This window comes from Tursiops truncatus, chromosome 12 (genome assembly GCF_011762595.2).
Source record: "Tursiops truncatus isolate mTurTru1 chromosome 12, mTurTru1.mat.Y, whole genome shotgun sequence".
NCBI classification, from domain to species: domain Eukaryota; kingdom Metazoa; phylum Chordata; class Mammalia; order Artiodactyla; family Delphinidae; genus Tursiops; species Tursiops truncatus.
In genome coordinates, this window is record NC_047045.1 from 56574794 (window position 1) to 56592710 (window position 17917).

The following is a 17917-nucleotide window of genomic DNA, read 5'->3' on the forward strand; positions in this document are numbered from 1 at the left end:
TTTCTATACGAAACAGGAAATTACTAGTGGAGTGAAAAACATGAAAATCAAAGTTCAACTATTTGATAATTTATATAACGTTATGTGTAATTTTGAATGAGTTTCTATTTTTAAGAAAGAAGCATTTGTAATCATAATTTTAAAAAAGCACATTGGATCAATAAAAGCAGGTTACTATATCATACGATCCAAACTCTTAGAAACATCAAGCAAAAAAATAATTGGTACCTAAAGTTGAGTACATCTGACAAGTTTAATGATATTCACAACTCTCATTTTTTCTAAACTTTCATAGTTCTTGCGTTTTTAATTTTCATAAAATGAACACTACAGGAATATGAAAGAGAAAAGAAGTGGGTGGGGGGTTTTTTCCTAAGTAACGATGGTTGTGTGTTTTCTTTAAGATACAAGACATGAGTGGCTGGTATCTGACTGACATCTCTGGCCACATTCGAGTGACTCCGCAGCAGGATGACTTAGATCCACCTCAGCAGATCAGCATCAGCAGCCTGAAGGCCCGACAAGCCCTGCCCCAGAGCTACTACTGGAGCGCGCCAGCTCTGTATCTGGGAAACAAAGTAAGTCCAGATAGTGCTTGCTTCTTGCTACTTTGCTTTAACTGATCAATAAGAATAATGGGTTTTATTTAGTCTTTCTTTAAAGACAGATAAAATCAAATGTATACTGTATTGAATTGCTGGAAACAGCTGAATCAGATTAAGTTGGACATTTCCGCCCTGCCCTGTGGGCCGCAGCATGCCTACTTCACAACTCTACATAGTTGCTGTTCTGTGTCCACATTTTAGATCTACAAAAAAATTAATGAAGCCTCTAGGATATTTTTTTGCAAAACAAAATATAGATATTGGAAGAGACGGTGTTATGTTTACCTGAAATAGCTGTTTTTCTAGAGTTGTCTATGGTGCAATACTTACTGAAGTTTTTCTCATCCGTTTCTATTTCACTTCAAAACTGATATTCAAGAGAGCTACTTTTTCTACCATGTCTGAATGTTAACTGGAAATGAAATTTATTACACAACTAATTTAATGCTTGCCATGAAGCTTATATAAACACCATATTTCCCGGAGCTCAGGAAGAGAACTACCCTAAGAGAAGTGCCAGACTGAAAGCACATGTTTGTTTCCAAGCCCATTCACACACATATAAAAACACACACAGATAAACAAATGTGGCAATCTCAGAAATGCAGGTGCTTCCCCCCCACACCCCAGCCTGTTGTGGATTAACTTTATCTAGATAGGTTCCTTGGCTTTTATCATTTTATTTTATTTTGCTTAACAATTTGTTGGAAACAAAATTTGATATAGTAATTGTAAGGGGGAATATTTGCTTGGTCTGTGGAACTTAATACCTTTTCAGCTAATAGTTAAGTCAGCTAATCACACCAGAAATTGTGACAGTCTGAGAAAAATTCGTTAGCAAGTTGATGCTATTTAAGCCTAGTTTTCACCTATAAGAATATAGCATTACTTTTGAAGAAATCTTCATTGATTAAATAAATTAAAATATATTAATAGTGGCGTGTGAGTATTGAGATAGAAAACGTTACTAGTTCATATGAATGGGAACTAGTGGTTTTAGCTGACTGAAAACATTTTAATTCGTGGCCTGTTTCTTATTTTTACAAGCTTCTGAATACCATTATGAAAAATGTGTAAATGAATAAAACACATTTTCATTGAATATGTATTTTTAAAGAGACAGTGTATATTGCGTAAAATTTTCTATCTGTAATAAAATCCAATTAAACTTTTACTTCAAAGCCCTTTCCAACAAGAAGTCATTCTATCCTATTCTATTTAGGAACTTCCTGAATCCCTGACAGGAATAAAATAGCACATACGACTTGAATGTTTATAGCTTAAAATTGCCAAAAAAATAAATACATACATAAACTGTCTTTTTTTCTAACTGCTCTGAGGAGTTTAGAGAAGAGCCATTGGATGAGTTTCAGAGGTCTTACTTTTCTTACAATGGAGAAATTTACTTACAGATAGTTTTTAAATAGAATATTCTTTACCATATTTTCCATCATTTCTTCTTTGGTCATATGCTTTTTCTTTCTGTTGGCTGAAAATCAAACTGACAGAAGGAAAGCAAGCAAAAGCGATATTAAATAGCATCAGAGCAAAGGATTTGGACATCCTGTTCCTAGTTGTTGGTTCCCAAAGATAACTTCCCTTATCCTGGCTGAACTGCGTCTTATATCCACCCACAACGAAGTACTTCATGTCCCCCACAGATCATTTTCACATCAAAAAGCTGTGCTTGTCTGTGCTTCAGTTTCCATTCAGTGAACAAAATAATCATAACAGGGTGTGCAAATTGTTTGAATATGGAAGACATTTTTTAATGTAATGTGAAATCCCTCTGTGGTTTACAGTCAGATATCTCAGTATGAATGAAACAATTCGCCTTAATAACTGAACCATATAAATTTTTGATACTACAATAATACTGCCAACTCTCACAAATTACCACAGTACATCTTAACTGTCATGTCATATCACATAAATTACAGTCATGATGACATGCTTAGCTTGGTTGATTTAATATCTTGCTAAGGAAATGGAAAATTGTAAGGCCTTGTTTGTAAATCCAGTAAAGCCATTTTTCTAAATAGTTGAGGCTAAGTTCTTTACCAGTAATTGCTGTAGGAATCAGAGCCATTGCCAGAATCTGACAGAAATAGTATATCAAGAAACTAGTACATCTGCTTAAATACAGAATTTTGTTTACATCCAGGGGGCTGTGGGTACATAATCCCTCCTCTGCCTTTTTATTGTTAATTCCTAAGTCAAAAAATGTATATATTTATGAGATGCTATTAGCTTTTCCTAAATATTTATATAACCAATTTTCAAACATTTTCCAAGTTACTTGGTTATAAGTCCACTTATAACGGAAGGGGGATGTGTTGTACATATTGTTATAATGAAGGTGCCACATGCCAGTCTTCCTTTTTTTTGGTAACCTAGCCCCAAATAATAAAGCTATTCTCACTTGGGATACACTTTGCTAACATAGAAACCTGCCTGATCATAATTAAACTCAAGAGCACTAGCCAATTTAGCAAAGGAATACTTTTCATCTTAAGAAACATTTTTATTGACTACAGTTCCTCTATGGACTAATGAGGAGTACATAAGTGAATATAGTTATGTATGTGGATAGTGGATGAGGCCTAGAAAAAGGTAGCACATTTTTATACTACCCATTTAAAAAATTTCCATGATCTTGTTGTCAATTGCAAGTTTTTGTGCCCAACACACAGTGAAGCCAAACAAACTAAAACATCAGAGTTTGGAGCTGAGGAAGGTTTATTGCAGGGCCAAGCAAGGAGAATGGGGTGGCTCACGCTCAAAAGACCCAAAATCCTCGAAGTGATTTTAAAGGCAAAGTGATGGAGGGGAGCTGCCTGGTGTGTGATCAGCCTGTGCACAGTTCTCTGATTGGTTGATGGCAAGATAACAGGCTAGTGTCACAGGGCTTAACATTATCAATCTTCAGGTTCACTAGGTCTGGGGGCTACATGCTTATGGTCATTAAGTAGTTAACTTCTTCCATTTGGTGGGGGTTTTAGCATCTGTAAAACAACTCAGGAAATGTGCATCAGATACAGTTCTCTAGGTGCTTCAGGGAGGAACTAAAGATTCTGTGACTGTCATATGGCTGATTTATTGTTTAAATTCTTACCAATTCTCGTGGCCCAACTGCTATTTTTGTCACTACGTGTTCACATCCTTTCAGTCATTAATTCTTGAGCCAGGGTTTGTGACTCAGGGGAGGCCTGGGAGCCTACAGCTTTTCTACAAACAAGAGGCCAGCAGAGGACATGGGGGAAGGAGTCTGTCCCGAGAAGGCCCCAGAGGGTCTTGCTGGATTACAATCTCAACTATGAGTTGGTTCCTCAACAGCAATCTTGAAAATGTTTGTTTTCTCATATGTGAGTGAGTATTTAGCACAATTGTCACAATCGAGTGTTAATTCCCTGCCCTCCTCCATTCTAGATATTCAAAGAGAATTAAGTCAGGCACCCACAGGGCTCTACTAGGCAGCAGCTTATTTTCAAAATACTTGGCACATGTTAATGCTTAGTTTTAGGGCAGTTGTTTAAGCATGAAACTAGGCAGGAATGGAAAGAGCTAGAGGACAAAGAGTCCTGCTGATTTGCTACAGGCTACAGCTATTGAGAAACAGTTTGGGTATTTCAGAGTTGGAATAATTTACTGCTTTAGTAACCTAAGTGCTATTGGAACATTGAAAGGTCATTTACTTAAGGTTACCCTAGTGGTCTGAAATAGATAGTGCAGCTTCCAAAAGCAATTCTCTTCCCATCTGTAAAGTTCCCTGAGAATCTGGCTTGGCCTATCTACTGTTCCCGCATTACGATTAAGGTTTGAAAATCTCTCTCTGAGTGTTATTAAATTAATCTTGTGTGATGTGGTCTTTACAAAACAATGCTTATTTTCTACAACATTATACTATCTTTTTCTGTTTCTAGCTTAGAGAAACTTTAAAATTGTTTCATGTAGTTGCCAAGAATACCTATAGTTTAGCTTAAGATGCACATTATGAGTCTGTGGACAAAATAGTGTCTGGTTCTAAAAGTAATCTCTGGTATTTCTTTGCTGTGTTTGCTTGACTTTCAGTTCTACCCCTAAGATCCCTAATTAAAGCTGTGGATTTGAAGGAGATTGATGTTTGAGATTTACAGGACAGGGTAGGCCTTGTTACATAAAAGGAACTTCACAAATATTTTGTGATCAATGCTACATTTTTAACAACAACAGAATAGTTTTCATTAGATTGCTCAGAAATGACTCTTGAGTTGGGATTTAAGTTAAAATTGAAAGATGATTTCAATCTTGGTTAAAAAAAAACTAAAAACTTACTAATAAGCATGATCCATTCTCCTTTTAGCAGCATAATTTGTATTTCTGACTTCTTTGTTCCACATTCCTCAAAATTATTCAGAAGTAAAGGTCGAACTCTCTCCCTCATCCTGAATGTCCTTCAATTTAAGTCTTAGATTTAATGGATTAATTAAGAAAGTATTATGTATGTGGTGAATGGTAGGGCCATAAAAGTAAATACGATAAATCAACTGTGATTGAATTTTTATTCCATAAATGAGATCATATAAAAAATGATTTGGTAATGGAGTAGTACTAGAAGAAGATCTGTTGTCAAGAATAAACCAAATGAATTGTTAGGGGCAAATGAGGAAAGATATTATTAAAAAGCAAACAAAAGAATTCAAGAACTCATTTATTGCCCATAGTTCTGGTAATGTCTACTATGCAAAATTAGCCTACCTATGAGGACGCAAAGTCAAATTTCTAGAATAATGAAAATTAATAAAACTGACTCAAGCTGAAAAATGTGAAAAGTGATATGAATATTAAAGCAATTGAATCAGTAGCCAAAAAGTTCTTCCCATAAATAAAATAAGTATTTTGTTTACTTCTGTTTAGTTTGTTCAGTCACATTTCAAACCTTAATTTTTTTTTTTCAATCTTAGAAGGTTTCCAGAGAACAGAACAGTGAGGACTACTCCTCAAGCAGTTTTATGTGGCTTAATATGCTGGATATCAGGGAGGTATGAAAAAGGGAATCCCTGTTCAAACTCATTCATGAAAATAGATGCAAACATCCTAACCAAAGCATGAACAATCAGAATCCATAATGTATAAAAATGGTAAAACTAAATTGGCCAGGTTACTTTTATCATAGGAATTCAATGTTGGTTTAATATCAAAAAGTCAGTGTAAGTAATTGACAATATTGACTGATTAAAGGAGAGGGAAAAAAATATTTCGATAGAGGTAGAAAAAGAAATAGTTAAAATTAAATAACGATTCATGATGTTTTAAAAATTTTGCAGACTAGGATTGGAAAGGCACTTCTTCATCTGATGAAGATTATGTCCACAAAAATGAATAGCATCTATGTTGAAAGAATTCTTTAAGATTGCAAACAATTTTCACTCTGACCACTTTTATTTAACATTGTACTAGAATACTTGGACAGTGCAGTAAGATAAAAAATAAAAGATACAGAGATCGAAAGGGAAGAAATAAAACTGTCATTTGTAGATGATATGATTATCTGCTTTGTGAACTCAGAAGATAAATTATTAATAGGTGAATCAAGAAAGAAACTGTATACAAAGTTAATATATAGAAGTCGATTGTGTTTCTTTACATCAGCAAAAATCAGTTAAAACAACACTTTAAAAATAAGTCCTCGGGCTTCCCTGGTGGCGCAGTGGTTGGGAGTCCGCCTGCCGATGCAGGGGACACGGGTTCGTGCCCCGGTACGGGAAGATTCCACATGCCGCGGAGCGGCTGGGCCCGTGAGACGTGGCCGCTGAGGCTGCGTGTCCGCAGCCTGTGCTCCGCAACGGGAGAGGCCACAACAGTGAGAGGCCCGCGTACCGCAAAACAAAAATAAAAAAAATAAAAAAAAAATATAAAAATAAGTCCTCTATATAGACCATCTTATTTACAAAGCAGAAATAGAGACACAGACATCGAGAACAAACGTATGGACACCAAGGGGGAAGGGGGGGGGTGTTGGGATGAATTGGGAGATTGGGATTGACATATATACATTACTGATACTATGTATAAAATAGATAACTAATGAGAACCTACTGTATAGGACAAGGAACTCTACTCAGTGCTTTGTGGTGACCTAAATGGGAAGGAAATCCAGAAAAGAGGGGATATATGTATACGAACAGCTGATTCACTTTGCTGTGCAGTAGAAACTAACACAATATTGTAAAGCAACGATACTGCAATTAAAAAGAAAAAAACTTAACAAAAAAAGAAGTGCTTTATTATAGCGATAAGTAATAAAAGTACCAAGGATAGAATCTATACAGAAAACCAAAGAGCCAAAAATAATTAAAAGAAATCCTAAAGAAAGCCGGAAATGGAGTATTAATCAAAACTTCCCTGATATAAAGACTTAGGACTCATTTTAAAAAAGAAATAATGACTGAGACAAAGTGCTGTTGGTGAGAAAATAGGTTAAAAATGCTCAATGGAGCTGAAAAAAATAGCCCAGAAATATCCCATGCATATATGGATACTTGATTTTTAACAAAACAGATATTGCAGATCAATGAGAATAAGGTAAACCATATAATAAATGCTACTGGTACCATTGGTTATCTAAAGAGGAAAAAAAATAACCATCTCTACCTCATATTATTCATAAAAATAAACTCTAATTGAATCAAAGACTACAATTTAAAAAATCATACTAAAAAAGCTTTTCAAAGACAATACCTTGGATTTTTGCTTCTGACCATGATTGAATAAACGTTTCTTAAACAACAAGAAAACTTGAGAAAAAGTGTCAAACAAGAGTTTTTAGACACTGGACAGCAGATGGTGTAGGACTATGATCCCTGAGAAAAAAGAAGTAGATAAGTTCAGGCTTAACAGCTGCCAAGATTGTTGCCTGGGTGTAGTTTCCAAGGTGAAATGCACTGAGGGAAAACCCAAACAACATTGTTTGAAAGAGGGAGATTGGAGTTCAGGGAAGCCCAGGAAGCTAGAACTTGTGGGACAGAATATTAAGGAAGAGGAAGGTGGAGAGAAAATGAGAGAGAGAGAGAGAGAGCGAGAGAGCGAGCGCGAGAGAGAGAAGAGAAGAGAAGAGAGAAGAGAGAATCAATCCAGATATCTGTAAAGATGTAAAGGGAACTTTCAACCTGGCTGAATACTGACTTGGATGGCAGAAAACTACCTATCTAATGTTGATGGAAGAACTACCAAAAAGTAATGAGAAACAATTCCTAGCTCATTTTCCCACCACCTAAAGGGGAACAGTGTCATAATAGAGATGACTTCAGTAAAATACTTAATACTGTCCTAGTAATAGGGCTAAATTAGACCCAGACTACAGGCTGCTCTAACCCACCTTAACAAATCTTAAAAGCTGACCTTAAAAGAAACCAGTTTATTCCAAAACTGCATACCAGAACAAAACCCAATACTACTTAATTAATTACAACAAAATTCATCACCCAACAATGTAAACTCTATCATGTCTGGCATCAAATAAAAAATGACCAAGCATGTAAACAAGCAGGGGCATATGAGCCATAACCAGGAGAAAAATCAGTCAACAGAAACAGACCCAAAATGATAAGGAAATAATGTCAAAGTACATCAGAATCAAATTATTAGAAAAACAAACAGTGGTCGAGATAAAGAGAAGATCTTAAAAGCAGCCAGAGAAAGACACAACATGTACAGCAGAAGATAAGATAGAAGATTCTTAGACATCACAAGAGCCAGAATACAGTACAGAAATGTTTTAAAATATTGGGGGGAAAGAAACAACAGCAAACAAACAAAAATTATTAATCTAGAATTTTTACCAGGCCAAAATACCTTTGAAAAAGGAAGGCAAAACAAAGAGTATTCCAGAGAAATAAAGGCTGAGATACTTTTTCACCAACATATCACTAGAAGAAATGTAGACAGTTCTTCCAGTAAGAGGAATATGATAGCAGATGAAATTCGTCCCTACAAAAAGAAACGAAGAGTAACACAAAAGGTAAATAATAATACTTTCTCCACGGATTGCCACCTACCATGGGACCTCAGGCTGGTCACCTCTTTAGCCTTGAGGTTTAACACAGTGATTATCAAATGAACGACAAAACACACAAGGTGAAAATAGAAATTTGGGTACTCTATAATTTTTTATTTGGAATTATAAAATGGAAGACCATGAAACCCCCATTCCTTATCTCAAAAGTAAAGAAAGCAAAACCACCATCAATTTGAAAGTTTCAATCAAATCTTAATGAAAAACTTTACATTTTTACTATATCCTTTTCAATAACACTTTTACACCCATGTTTCATGTGCAACTCAGTGAAGAGCTATAGGGAACCAGTGGATTGCTGGTTCTGATGTACTAGCCCAAGTCCTTGTGGGACAAACCTCCAGTGTGCTGGCCTCTGCCACTTGCAATAGATCAGACCCACCAACTATTGCTGTTGTAGTTTAGGAGGGCAGTATTATGCCCTTTCTGAACCTATCATGGCCAGAGTGTTTTATCTACTGGGTTTTTGTATGTAACCCAGTGTATGCTGTTTAATTGGTGGTAGTGGGAGAAGAGCAAGATGGTGGGGAAGGATGGAATACAGATATGTATAGAAGGAAGATGGCCATCTGTAAGCAAAGGAGAGAGGCCTGGAGCAGCTCCTTCTCTCACAGCCCTCAGAGGAGACTAGTCCTGCTGACATCTTGATTTTGGACTACCAAAGGAGTACTTATTTTCTTTCTTCATTTTCATTTTCTATACATATCTGTGTCCCATCCTTTCCCACCATCTTGCTCTTGATTGAAAGCTATTATTTATGCATGGGGAGGCTCTGGTAAGTTATTTTCAGTGTTTTGCCTTTCACAGATCTGATTCAAATGCTGCATCTCTTCCTTATCAGTTTTGTAATCTTGGACACATCCCATTATTTAGTCTAGACTTACTTTCAATATCTGCAAATTGAGAGTTCCAGCACCTCCTCAGAATAGTACAAAGCCCTCAAAAATGCCCTTAGCATGCAGAAGCTGTTCAGTAAATGTCAAGGATTGGAATTTATACAGAGGTATAAATTTATACAGAGGTAATCTTTGTATCAATATAAGACACTTGTTAAAACACTTTGTCCCTTGCTTATTATTGCTATCTGATATAGCATCTGGTGGTGGTAAAGATAAGGTAGCATTAAAAATAAAAATGGACAATTACAGAGAGTTAATTTTAGCAAGTAAGTAGATTATGTGACTTAAACAGCAGCTTTACGGAAATGTGAAAAAATTAAATCAGTTATCTAGATTTTTGAGAAACCTGCAGAGTGTTTTGCACTTTATCTTGAAGGTACCAAAATAAAGCAAACAAGCATCGCTTCATGTCTTTCCAAGTAAATGATGTGATAAGTATCTAACTATTCCTGCTTTACTGAAGTATTTAAAGGGATTTAAGATTTCTGTCCATCAATAACTGATTAGGGAAGTTAATTTTATAGGCATTATAAACAGCATCAATACCCTGCAGCTATAATGTACCAAGTTAAAATGAGGTCATTAAGGTAGACCCAAACTCGATATGACTGATATCCTTATAAAAAGGGAACATTTGGAGACAGATACTCATACAAGGAGAATGCCATGTGAACATGAAGACAGCCATCTACAAGCCAAGGAGAGAGGCCTAAAACAGATCCTTTTCTCACGGCCTTCAGAAGGAACCAACACTGCCAACACCTTGATTTTGGACTTGTATCCTTTAGAACTGTGAGACAATGAATTTCTGTTTATTAAGACACTTAGTTTATGGTTTTGTTGTGGCAGCCTTAGCAAACAAATCAAGTAAAATATCAATTATTTTTAAAATTTGATATTTTCATTTTGTTTTAATTTATAGCAAGCAAAAGGCTAATCTAATATCTAAAGAAGTTATAGAAATTGATAAGAAAGACCAACAGTTCAATAAAGAAATGGGCAACAGATATGAATGAACAGTTCATAGAAAAGGAATACAGATGGCTCTTAGGTATATGAAACAATGTACAACCTGACTCATAATACAACTACACTGAGAAATTGTCATTTATCTTGGAAAAGACAACAAAATGGCAAAATGGATAGCACAGTATTAGTAAGATTTTCAAACGACAAAGATCTTATAATATTGGTAGTGGAGATACATATTGATGCAATACAAGAAAACTAATTTAGAAATCTTTACCAAAGTTACAAATGCACATGTGCTTATATATTGCTCCTCTGGGAAGTTTTTCCTACTGGTATATATAAACGTGTGAAATGCGAAGTTATTCATTTATAAATGTTTGTGATAAACACAAAAATGTCTGTCACCAAGAGACTGATTAAGTGAATTTTGGTACATACACACAGTCAAACACTACAAAACTGTAAATAAGAAAAGAAGTTCTTTGTCTACGAATATGGAATGATCCAAGGTATATGGTTAAGTAATTAAACCTAGAAGTAGAATAGTGTATATATGCCCACCATTTGTGTAAAAAATAGTGGAGAGAAATAATATGCTTGCAATTATAAGGTAACTTAGCTAGTTAAAGTCACAGCCAGCATTTGATTTGAGGTGAGTTTGCCTCAGAGACTATCTACTGCCCCACTCAAGATTGTAATATTGTCAAAGTTGTAAAATAAGATATTTTAAGTAACAGTCTGTTTTTATTTTGATCTATTATAACGTATTTTCTATTCTAGACTTTGTTGTAAAGGTTATTGCTTTGATGTGATCACTTAAGTGCCTCAATTCTATAAGCTAAAAATGGTTGTCATGCTTAATTAATCACAAGGATTCCAATAGCACTCTTATCTTACCAAGTAGTTTCAGGAAATTCTGTTATTGTCAGCAGGGCATGTTGGGGAAGCATAAAGCTTACATTTATATTACTGAGGTCTTCTCGCCACTTCCAACAGTAGTAGCCGAGTAAAGCAGACCCTCTCTCACCTTACTTTTTCTGAAGCTCTCCCTCTATTACCTAGGTCGGAGATTCCAAGTAGTTAAAATTCAACATTTGCCACATGGAAAAAGGAGCTATGTGATAAGATCCCAATCTGAAATGTGATGAATTATTGAACAGGTAGTTTGCTGGGTGATTGAAAATTACCTGTGAAAGAGTGCTTATCTCCTTGAGGCACGTCGAAAGCTGACGGAATTGATCCAATTAGACTGACTGTCTCTTCAATGAGTTGTGACCTCTCGATGGTAATAGCTTATTATGATGATAAATGAACCCATCTCTTCAGCTGAAGCCTGAGTACACACTTCAGCAGTTTCCTTGAATCATGAGGCCATTACCTCTCAAGTTCAGATCGACAACAGTGACAGCCACGGGAGCAGAGAGCATGCATGACTAGACACAGATGATTGTTTTACTCAGATGAATATATTTACAGCTATTTCCAAAGAAACCGGACCTCCTTGTGCCTTGTGTGTTCACACCTGAAATATTTACCATGTGACGTTTCCTTTATCAGGAAAGCTACATCATTCTAAGATAACTAGGTTTTTTTTCCAGTTTTGTTTTTTGTCTTAGTTTTTGTTTGTTGTTTTTGGTGTTTTAATTGCCCAGTCTTGGTCTTCTGATTGAGTAAAATTTCAGAATAACAATATTTTTTTTACATTAATGAAGTTTGTAATATACAAACAACTGTTTTTTTTAAATTAATTATTTTAATCCTCACAATTTAAATCTCACAATTTATATTTGGTGTGAGTTAGGGAAACTAGTCAGAGACATTATTTGTAGAGAACTTTTGTAAAGCTCTTTCTTTAAGAATCACACAAGCATAAATTCTTTAGTTTTTGGATTTCTATTTTAAGGAAATGTCAAAAATTCTTTAAGTAGTTACTGAAGGTTGATATCAATTTCCTTATTCTGCTGTAGTGATATCTCTGGTTTGAGAAGAATTAGAGAACAGGTTATTATGTCTATAACAAAATACAGCCTTCTAATTCCTAATAATTATTAGACAGCGGTCAGTTGCCAACCTCCCAAATATATCCTGAAAAAACGTATTCACCAAGCAAAACTAAGTTTATGAAGTTACTGAAGTAAGGGAAAACGACAGCCACCTTGACAAAGTCTTAGTAGCGTCTCAAAAGGAAAGGAAAGATCAGAGGAGGATACTCGTGGGCAGTATCCCAGTAGAGGAAAGGTTGGGTGACTTCAGGGTGCATCTCGTATTGCAGGCAAGTGGGCAGAATTTATGATACCATAGCTTTGGATTTGTCACAAGAGTCTTGAAGTGTTGAAGAGCATGCTATTAGTATATAAGTAAGCTGGTTGAGACAGATCACCGTCCAGGAACCAGGTTTTCTTGGAGCTTGTTTGCAGAATTATTTAGTTAGTTAGTTTTCCATATATTTTTATCTTTTTATAATAAAATGTTTCAAGCATATACAAGGTAGTGAGACTATTATAGTGAACCTACCATCCAGCTTCAACAATTATCTACTCATGGACGATCTTATTTCAACTATAATCACACCTATTCCCCTACACCTCCCTCCCTCCACCACACTGAAGCAAGTCCCAGAGCTCTTATCATAAGTATTTCAGCAATAGGGGTTAGAAATTATGCTTGCTCCCAGCCTTAACATAGGAATAGGGAATTATGTTGACTTTAGTTCTTACAGACAGTAGCTGTGGGATCATATAATATAGTTATTTAGTTTTTTTGTGCCACTGCTTCCTCATGTGTAAAGTGGAGATAATACTAATACCCATTTCAGCAGAATTATTTTGAGGATTTAATACATATACAGCACTTAAGACATTGCTTGATGAATAATAAGCACTCAGTATTAGTGGGCCTATTTTGAGGTCAGACATCATTCATTGAACTTTTAGAAAAACTACCCATAAAGAAAGGAAGGAAAGGAAAGGACAGGAGAGGAAAGGAAGGGAGGGAGAAAGGAAAAGAGGAAGGAAGGAAGGACGGAAGGAAGGAAGGGAGAAATAGAGCAGAAAAGGAAAAGAAGAATCTGCTTATATATATTTCATTTTTTAGGGTGTTTTGATTTAGAAAGTAACTATCTATTGGGACCTCTCTCTTCTAGTCCAAATCTATCAAGAGGTGGTTTGGTCTTTGAGTAAATACCCTTTTTTCCAGTTTTCTTCTGAGGCTGGGCTTGACATGATTAGCAGCCCCAGTGTCCTTGAAATAAGTCCTTTATAATGAAATTGAACTGGAAATAACCCACAAGCACAAAGCTTGGCAGGCCATTGAAGGTCTCCGAGGCCATTTACTGCCTTAAGCTTATTTTTACTTATCATCACAGGGGAAAAAAATGAATAGGGGCATTGTCTTATATCAAATAATTTTAAATTAAGATGTGATGGTTTTTTATAAAAGTCAGAATACTTTTTGCTTTTCTTTCAAAACACATGTAGAGATAAAATTTGATTATGTTAATATCTAATCTTAATTCTGCTCTTGATGAGAAACTTTTACACAGGAAACAACACAGCAGTTTAATGGATCTCACTGTCTAGCAGATATTTGGAGGATGAAGGATAGAGTAAGTGTTTGGAACAAGAAGTAACTTTCTATTGTGCCAAACACATGAACTTTGTGCCTGGTGAAAGATATTTAGGCTAAAGAAAATATAAACTATGCTGAGAATGATCCCTATGACCACTTGATCCTGGAAGACTTAGCAGGGATGGGGTTTGGTTCCATGTCCCTGACTCGTGTGGTAAGATAATTTTACTTAAAAGAGACAAGCCAGGTTAAGGGGTTCAGCAAAACCATTTACATCAACCCCTTTTTAAAAATCTAGTTAGAGCTACGTCAGTCTCTCAAGTGTGGTGCTCAGGCCCACATCAGAGTCACTGGGCGTCTTTATTGAAAGTGGACATTACTGACCCCTATCTTAGATTCACTCAGTCAGGAGATCTGGGGGAAATGTGTGGAAATCTACATTTTTAAACAACCTCCCCAAGTGATTCTTTACGCATAAAATTTTGAGAGCCACTCTTTTATGATTACTTTAAAAAATTACTGCTGATGAATTAAGTATCTGTAGATGATTCCAGAGAGTGAAACTTCCCAAAGCTTAAAAAAAAAAAAAAAAAAAAAATCCTGCCGCATGCTTTACTCTGAATTCAGAGGTTGGCTTTTTTTACCCAATAGTAATAGTTTAGCCTGTGCAATGGAACCCTATTATAATATTTTCTTAGCTACAACAAAATGTGTAAATCCAAATCTATATATCCATGTCATTACAAATAGAAACACACACACACAATACGCACAAACATACATACTCACATGGGGAGAAAATGACTCTTAGAAATAAGCTGTGTTCTTTTTTAACAGGAAGTCTAAAATGCCCTGCCATGGATACCCGGAATGAGGAAGCTTGGCAAGATCGAATATGACTTGGGGATTAGGGACAGTTTCAGGTTCTAGAAGAGGTTCCAACTCTTCCTGAATGTGTTAACAGTTTTGCTACTTGAGCTCTGTTGCTCACTAGCTAAGTATAAACACAAGCAAGACCCTTAACTTCCTTGTGTTTGAATTTTTTATTGGTGAAGTTAGGGAGAGGTTATAACTTTAGCAACAGATCCTGTGTTGCAAACAAAATCTTAATTAGAACACACAAAATCAAGAAAAATCATTCAAGTGGGTGACAGGGCTGGTGCTGGTTACCAGGGGAGACAGGAACGGTGCTGGTTATAATGGCTGGCAGGGCCGATCCTGGTTGTACTGGGTGACAAGGCCAGGAGCTCTGTCTGCGTTTTATTCCATAGCCTCATCTGTGGTTTCCCCAAAAGAAAACTAGGTTTTGGAGAAACATGGTATGAAAACAAACAGACCAAATGAATTAGAAAGTCTCTTGCAGGTTTAAAATTTTATGATTCTAACACCAAACAGAATAATACAATCAGCTGACTACTAACAATGAAATAACAACTCTACAAAGTATGGTAAAGAGGCTACTTGATACCAATTGAAAAAACAAGTGTTTCTCAGCTGAGCTATTGTCCATGTCCAGATGCCTTGATGATACCTACACCCAGCCATAGAAAATGTGGGAGGTTTCAGAGCAGAGCAACTAAAATGATTTAAGACACTGAATAGTCAGTGTTGAGCCCACATCATTTCTTACCTAAATTACAGAAAAAGCCATCTAACTTTCTACCTCCAGCCTTCCCATTCTAATACTGTATTCACATACCTGATGGAGGAAGATCTTTATAAAACTCAAATTTGGTTGCCTCAGTCCACCACACTGTCTTAACGATACATTGAGGTCTCTGAGACAATTCTGGTCTTGCACTCAGGAAGGAACTCTGTGGTCCAGCCATTCAAATGCCCATATGTATTCCATGCTCTCTCATACTTTCCTATCTCACATTTTCCTTTTGTCTGAGATTCTCTTGTACCATTTTCCTGAGTGACTAACTTGTATTCATCCTTCAGAATGCAGTTCAAGCATTGATTTCTATAGGAAAATTTTCTGACCCATCTCCCAGGACAGGCTGAGTTAGGTCTTCCTTTGTGCTCTTTCCCTGAGACTTCCCACCACCCAGCATACAGAAATATTCCTCCCTAAACTGTGAGTTCCTGGATGCAACTGGTTTCTGTTCACCTTTGTACTTCTAGGACTTAGGAGATTGCTTACTGTTGTTTAGGAGCTTAATAATCCCCTGTAGAGTGAATAAATAGATGCTCTATGTGTATAGTTATTATTTCTGTTTCCATAGAAGATGAACAAGAGGAAATAGAGGTAGAATTCTCCTAAATAAAAAAGTTTTGAAGCTGTAGGAAAAGAACTTGGTTGGGATTTCTTCAGAAGTGCCTGTCTGGATTTTCTAAATATTGTAAAAAATAATTCTGGGATCATTTAAGGCCACATCCATTCAGAGCCAGGCAGATGACCTGAATAGTCTGCCAAATTCTTTTCCAGCCCTCAAATTGTATGAGCCTGAGTAGCATTGTTTGAGTAAAAGTCTTGTTCTCTGTGAATCAGGAGGGAGTTACACTGTTTTGAATATTTACGCAGAAACAAAGAATTTCAGAACTGGAAATCATTTGAGCCATATTCTATTAAATGGTTTTCACACTGTGTTCTGTGTGGTCTTCCTGTGCTGGGACAGGAGGCATGGAGCAGACAGGGAGCCCCTTTCCTTCTTAGACCAGGTGTATTTATCTATTTTGCACGTTGAGAGTACATGGAATGGAAGCTGAGGCTGTGAGAGGTGAAGTCACTTGAACAAAGATACACAGCTTCTCCAGAGACCAGGCTGACGTTAGAGTTATGACCCCCTGACTTCCGTGCAGATCTCTTTCCATTTTCCTATGCAACACATGAAAAAGGGCAGGTTATTTACATAATGGTCAAGGTAAGTTAAAATTGTGACATTTGTTTTGAAACATCAGTTTTGAGTTTACGCCATCAAATTAAAGAAGTTTGTTAACTAAGTTTAATTTGCTTTCACGTAGGAAGCAGCTGTCTTTCAAGATAATAAACAGATACAATAATATTTGGTCAGCTGTGGCTTTTAATTTAAATGTTTGACTTAGTGCTGTTTAGTCTGCTGATTTCCAAACTATTCTCGTGGAGAGAGGTGTACGCATTTTAAAGCATTTTTAATGTTTATTATGATGTCCTGGGTCTGGCTGTCTTTCTATGTCTCTGCATCCCCTGAATAGACATGACACTGCTTTGGCAGCACCTGTTTGACAATATACGTGTTACTTTCATAATCTATATTTTTTAGAAGAAGCGGCAAAGATGCGATAGGCCATTTTCTTCTTTACTGTCTCCATAGTTTTGTCTTTCAGACTGTCATGTAGTTGGAGTCATAAGTATGTAGCCTTTCCTGGTGGGTTTCTTTCAATTAATAAGATACATTTAAGGTTTCTTCATTTCTTTTGGTGAATTGATAGTTCATTGCTTTTCAGCGCTGAGAAATACTCCATTTGGGGGCTACACTACAACTTACTTATCTATTCACTTACTAAAGGACATCTTGGTTGCTTCCACGTTTTGGCAAAAATGAATAAAGCTGCCGCAGTCATCCACAGGTAGGTTTTACTGTGGATACAGAATTTTTTGTGGGCTTAAGTTTTCAGTCCCTTTAGGTTATTGGAAGAGAATGTTTAGTTTTATATGTAACTGCCAGTGTCTTTCCAATTTAGCTATATTGTTTTGCATTCCCACCAACAATGAAAGAGGGTTCGTGTTGTTCCACATTGTTGCCGGTATTTGGTGTGTCAGATTATAGGTATTAGGCGTTCTAATTGGTGTGTGGTGGTCTCTCGTTGTTTTAATTCTTGATTCTCTAATGATGTAT

General features: G+C 36.2%; 1 protein-coding gene across 1 annotated transcript in view; it reads left to right on the forward strand.

The window, feature by feature from the left end:
- LAMA2 (laminin subunit alpha 2) overlaps nt 1–17917 on the forward strand; it is a 606337-nt gene that overhangs the window by 294214 nt on the left and 294206 nt on the right. Inside the window, exon 12 of the mRNA XM_073789582.1 lies at nt 405–578. Coding sequence (XP_073645683.1) covers nt 405–578 — 174 coding nt within the window. The remainder of the gene's footprint in view (nt 1–404; nt 579–17917) is intronic.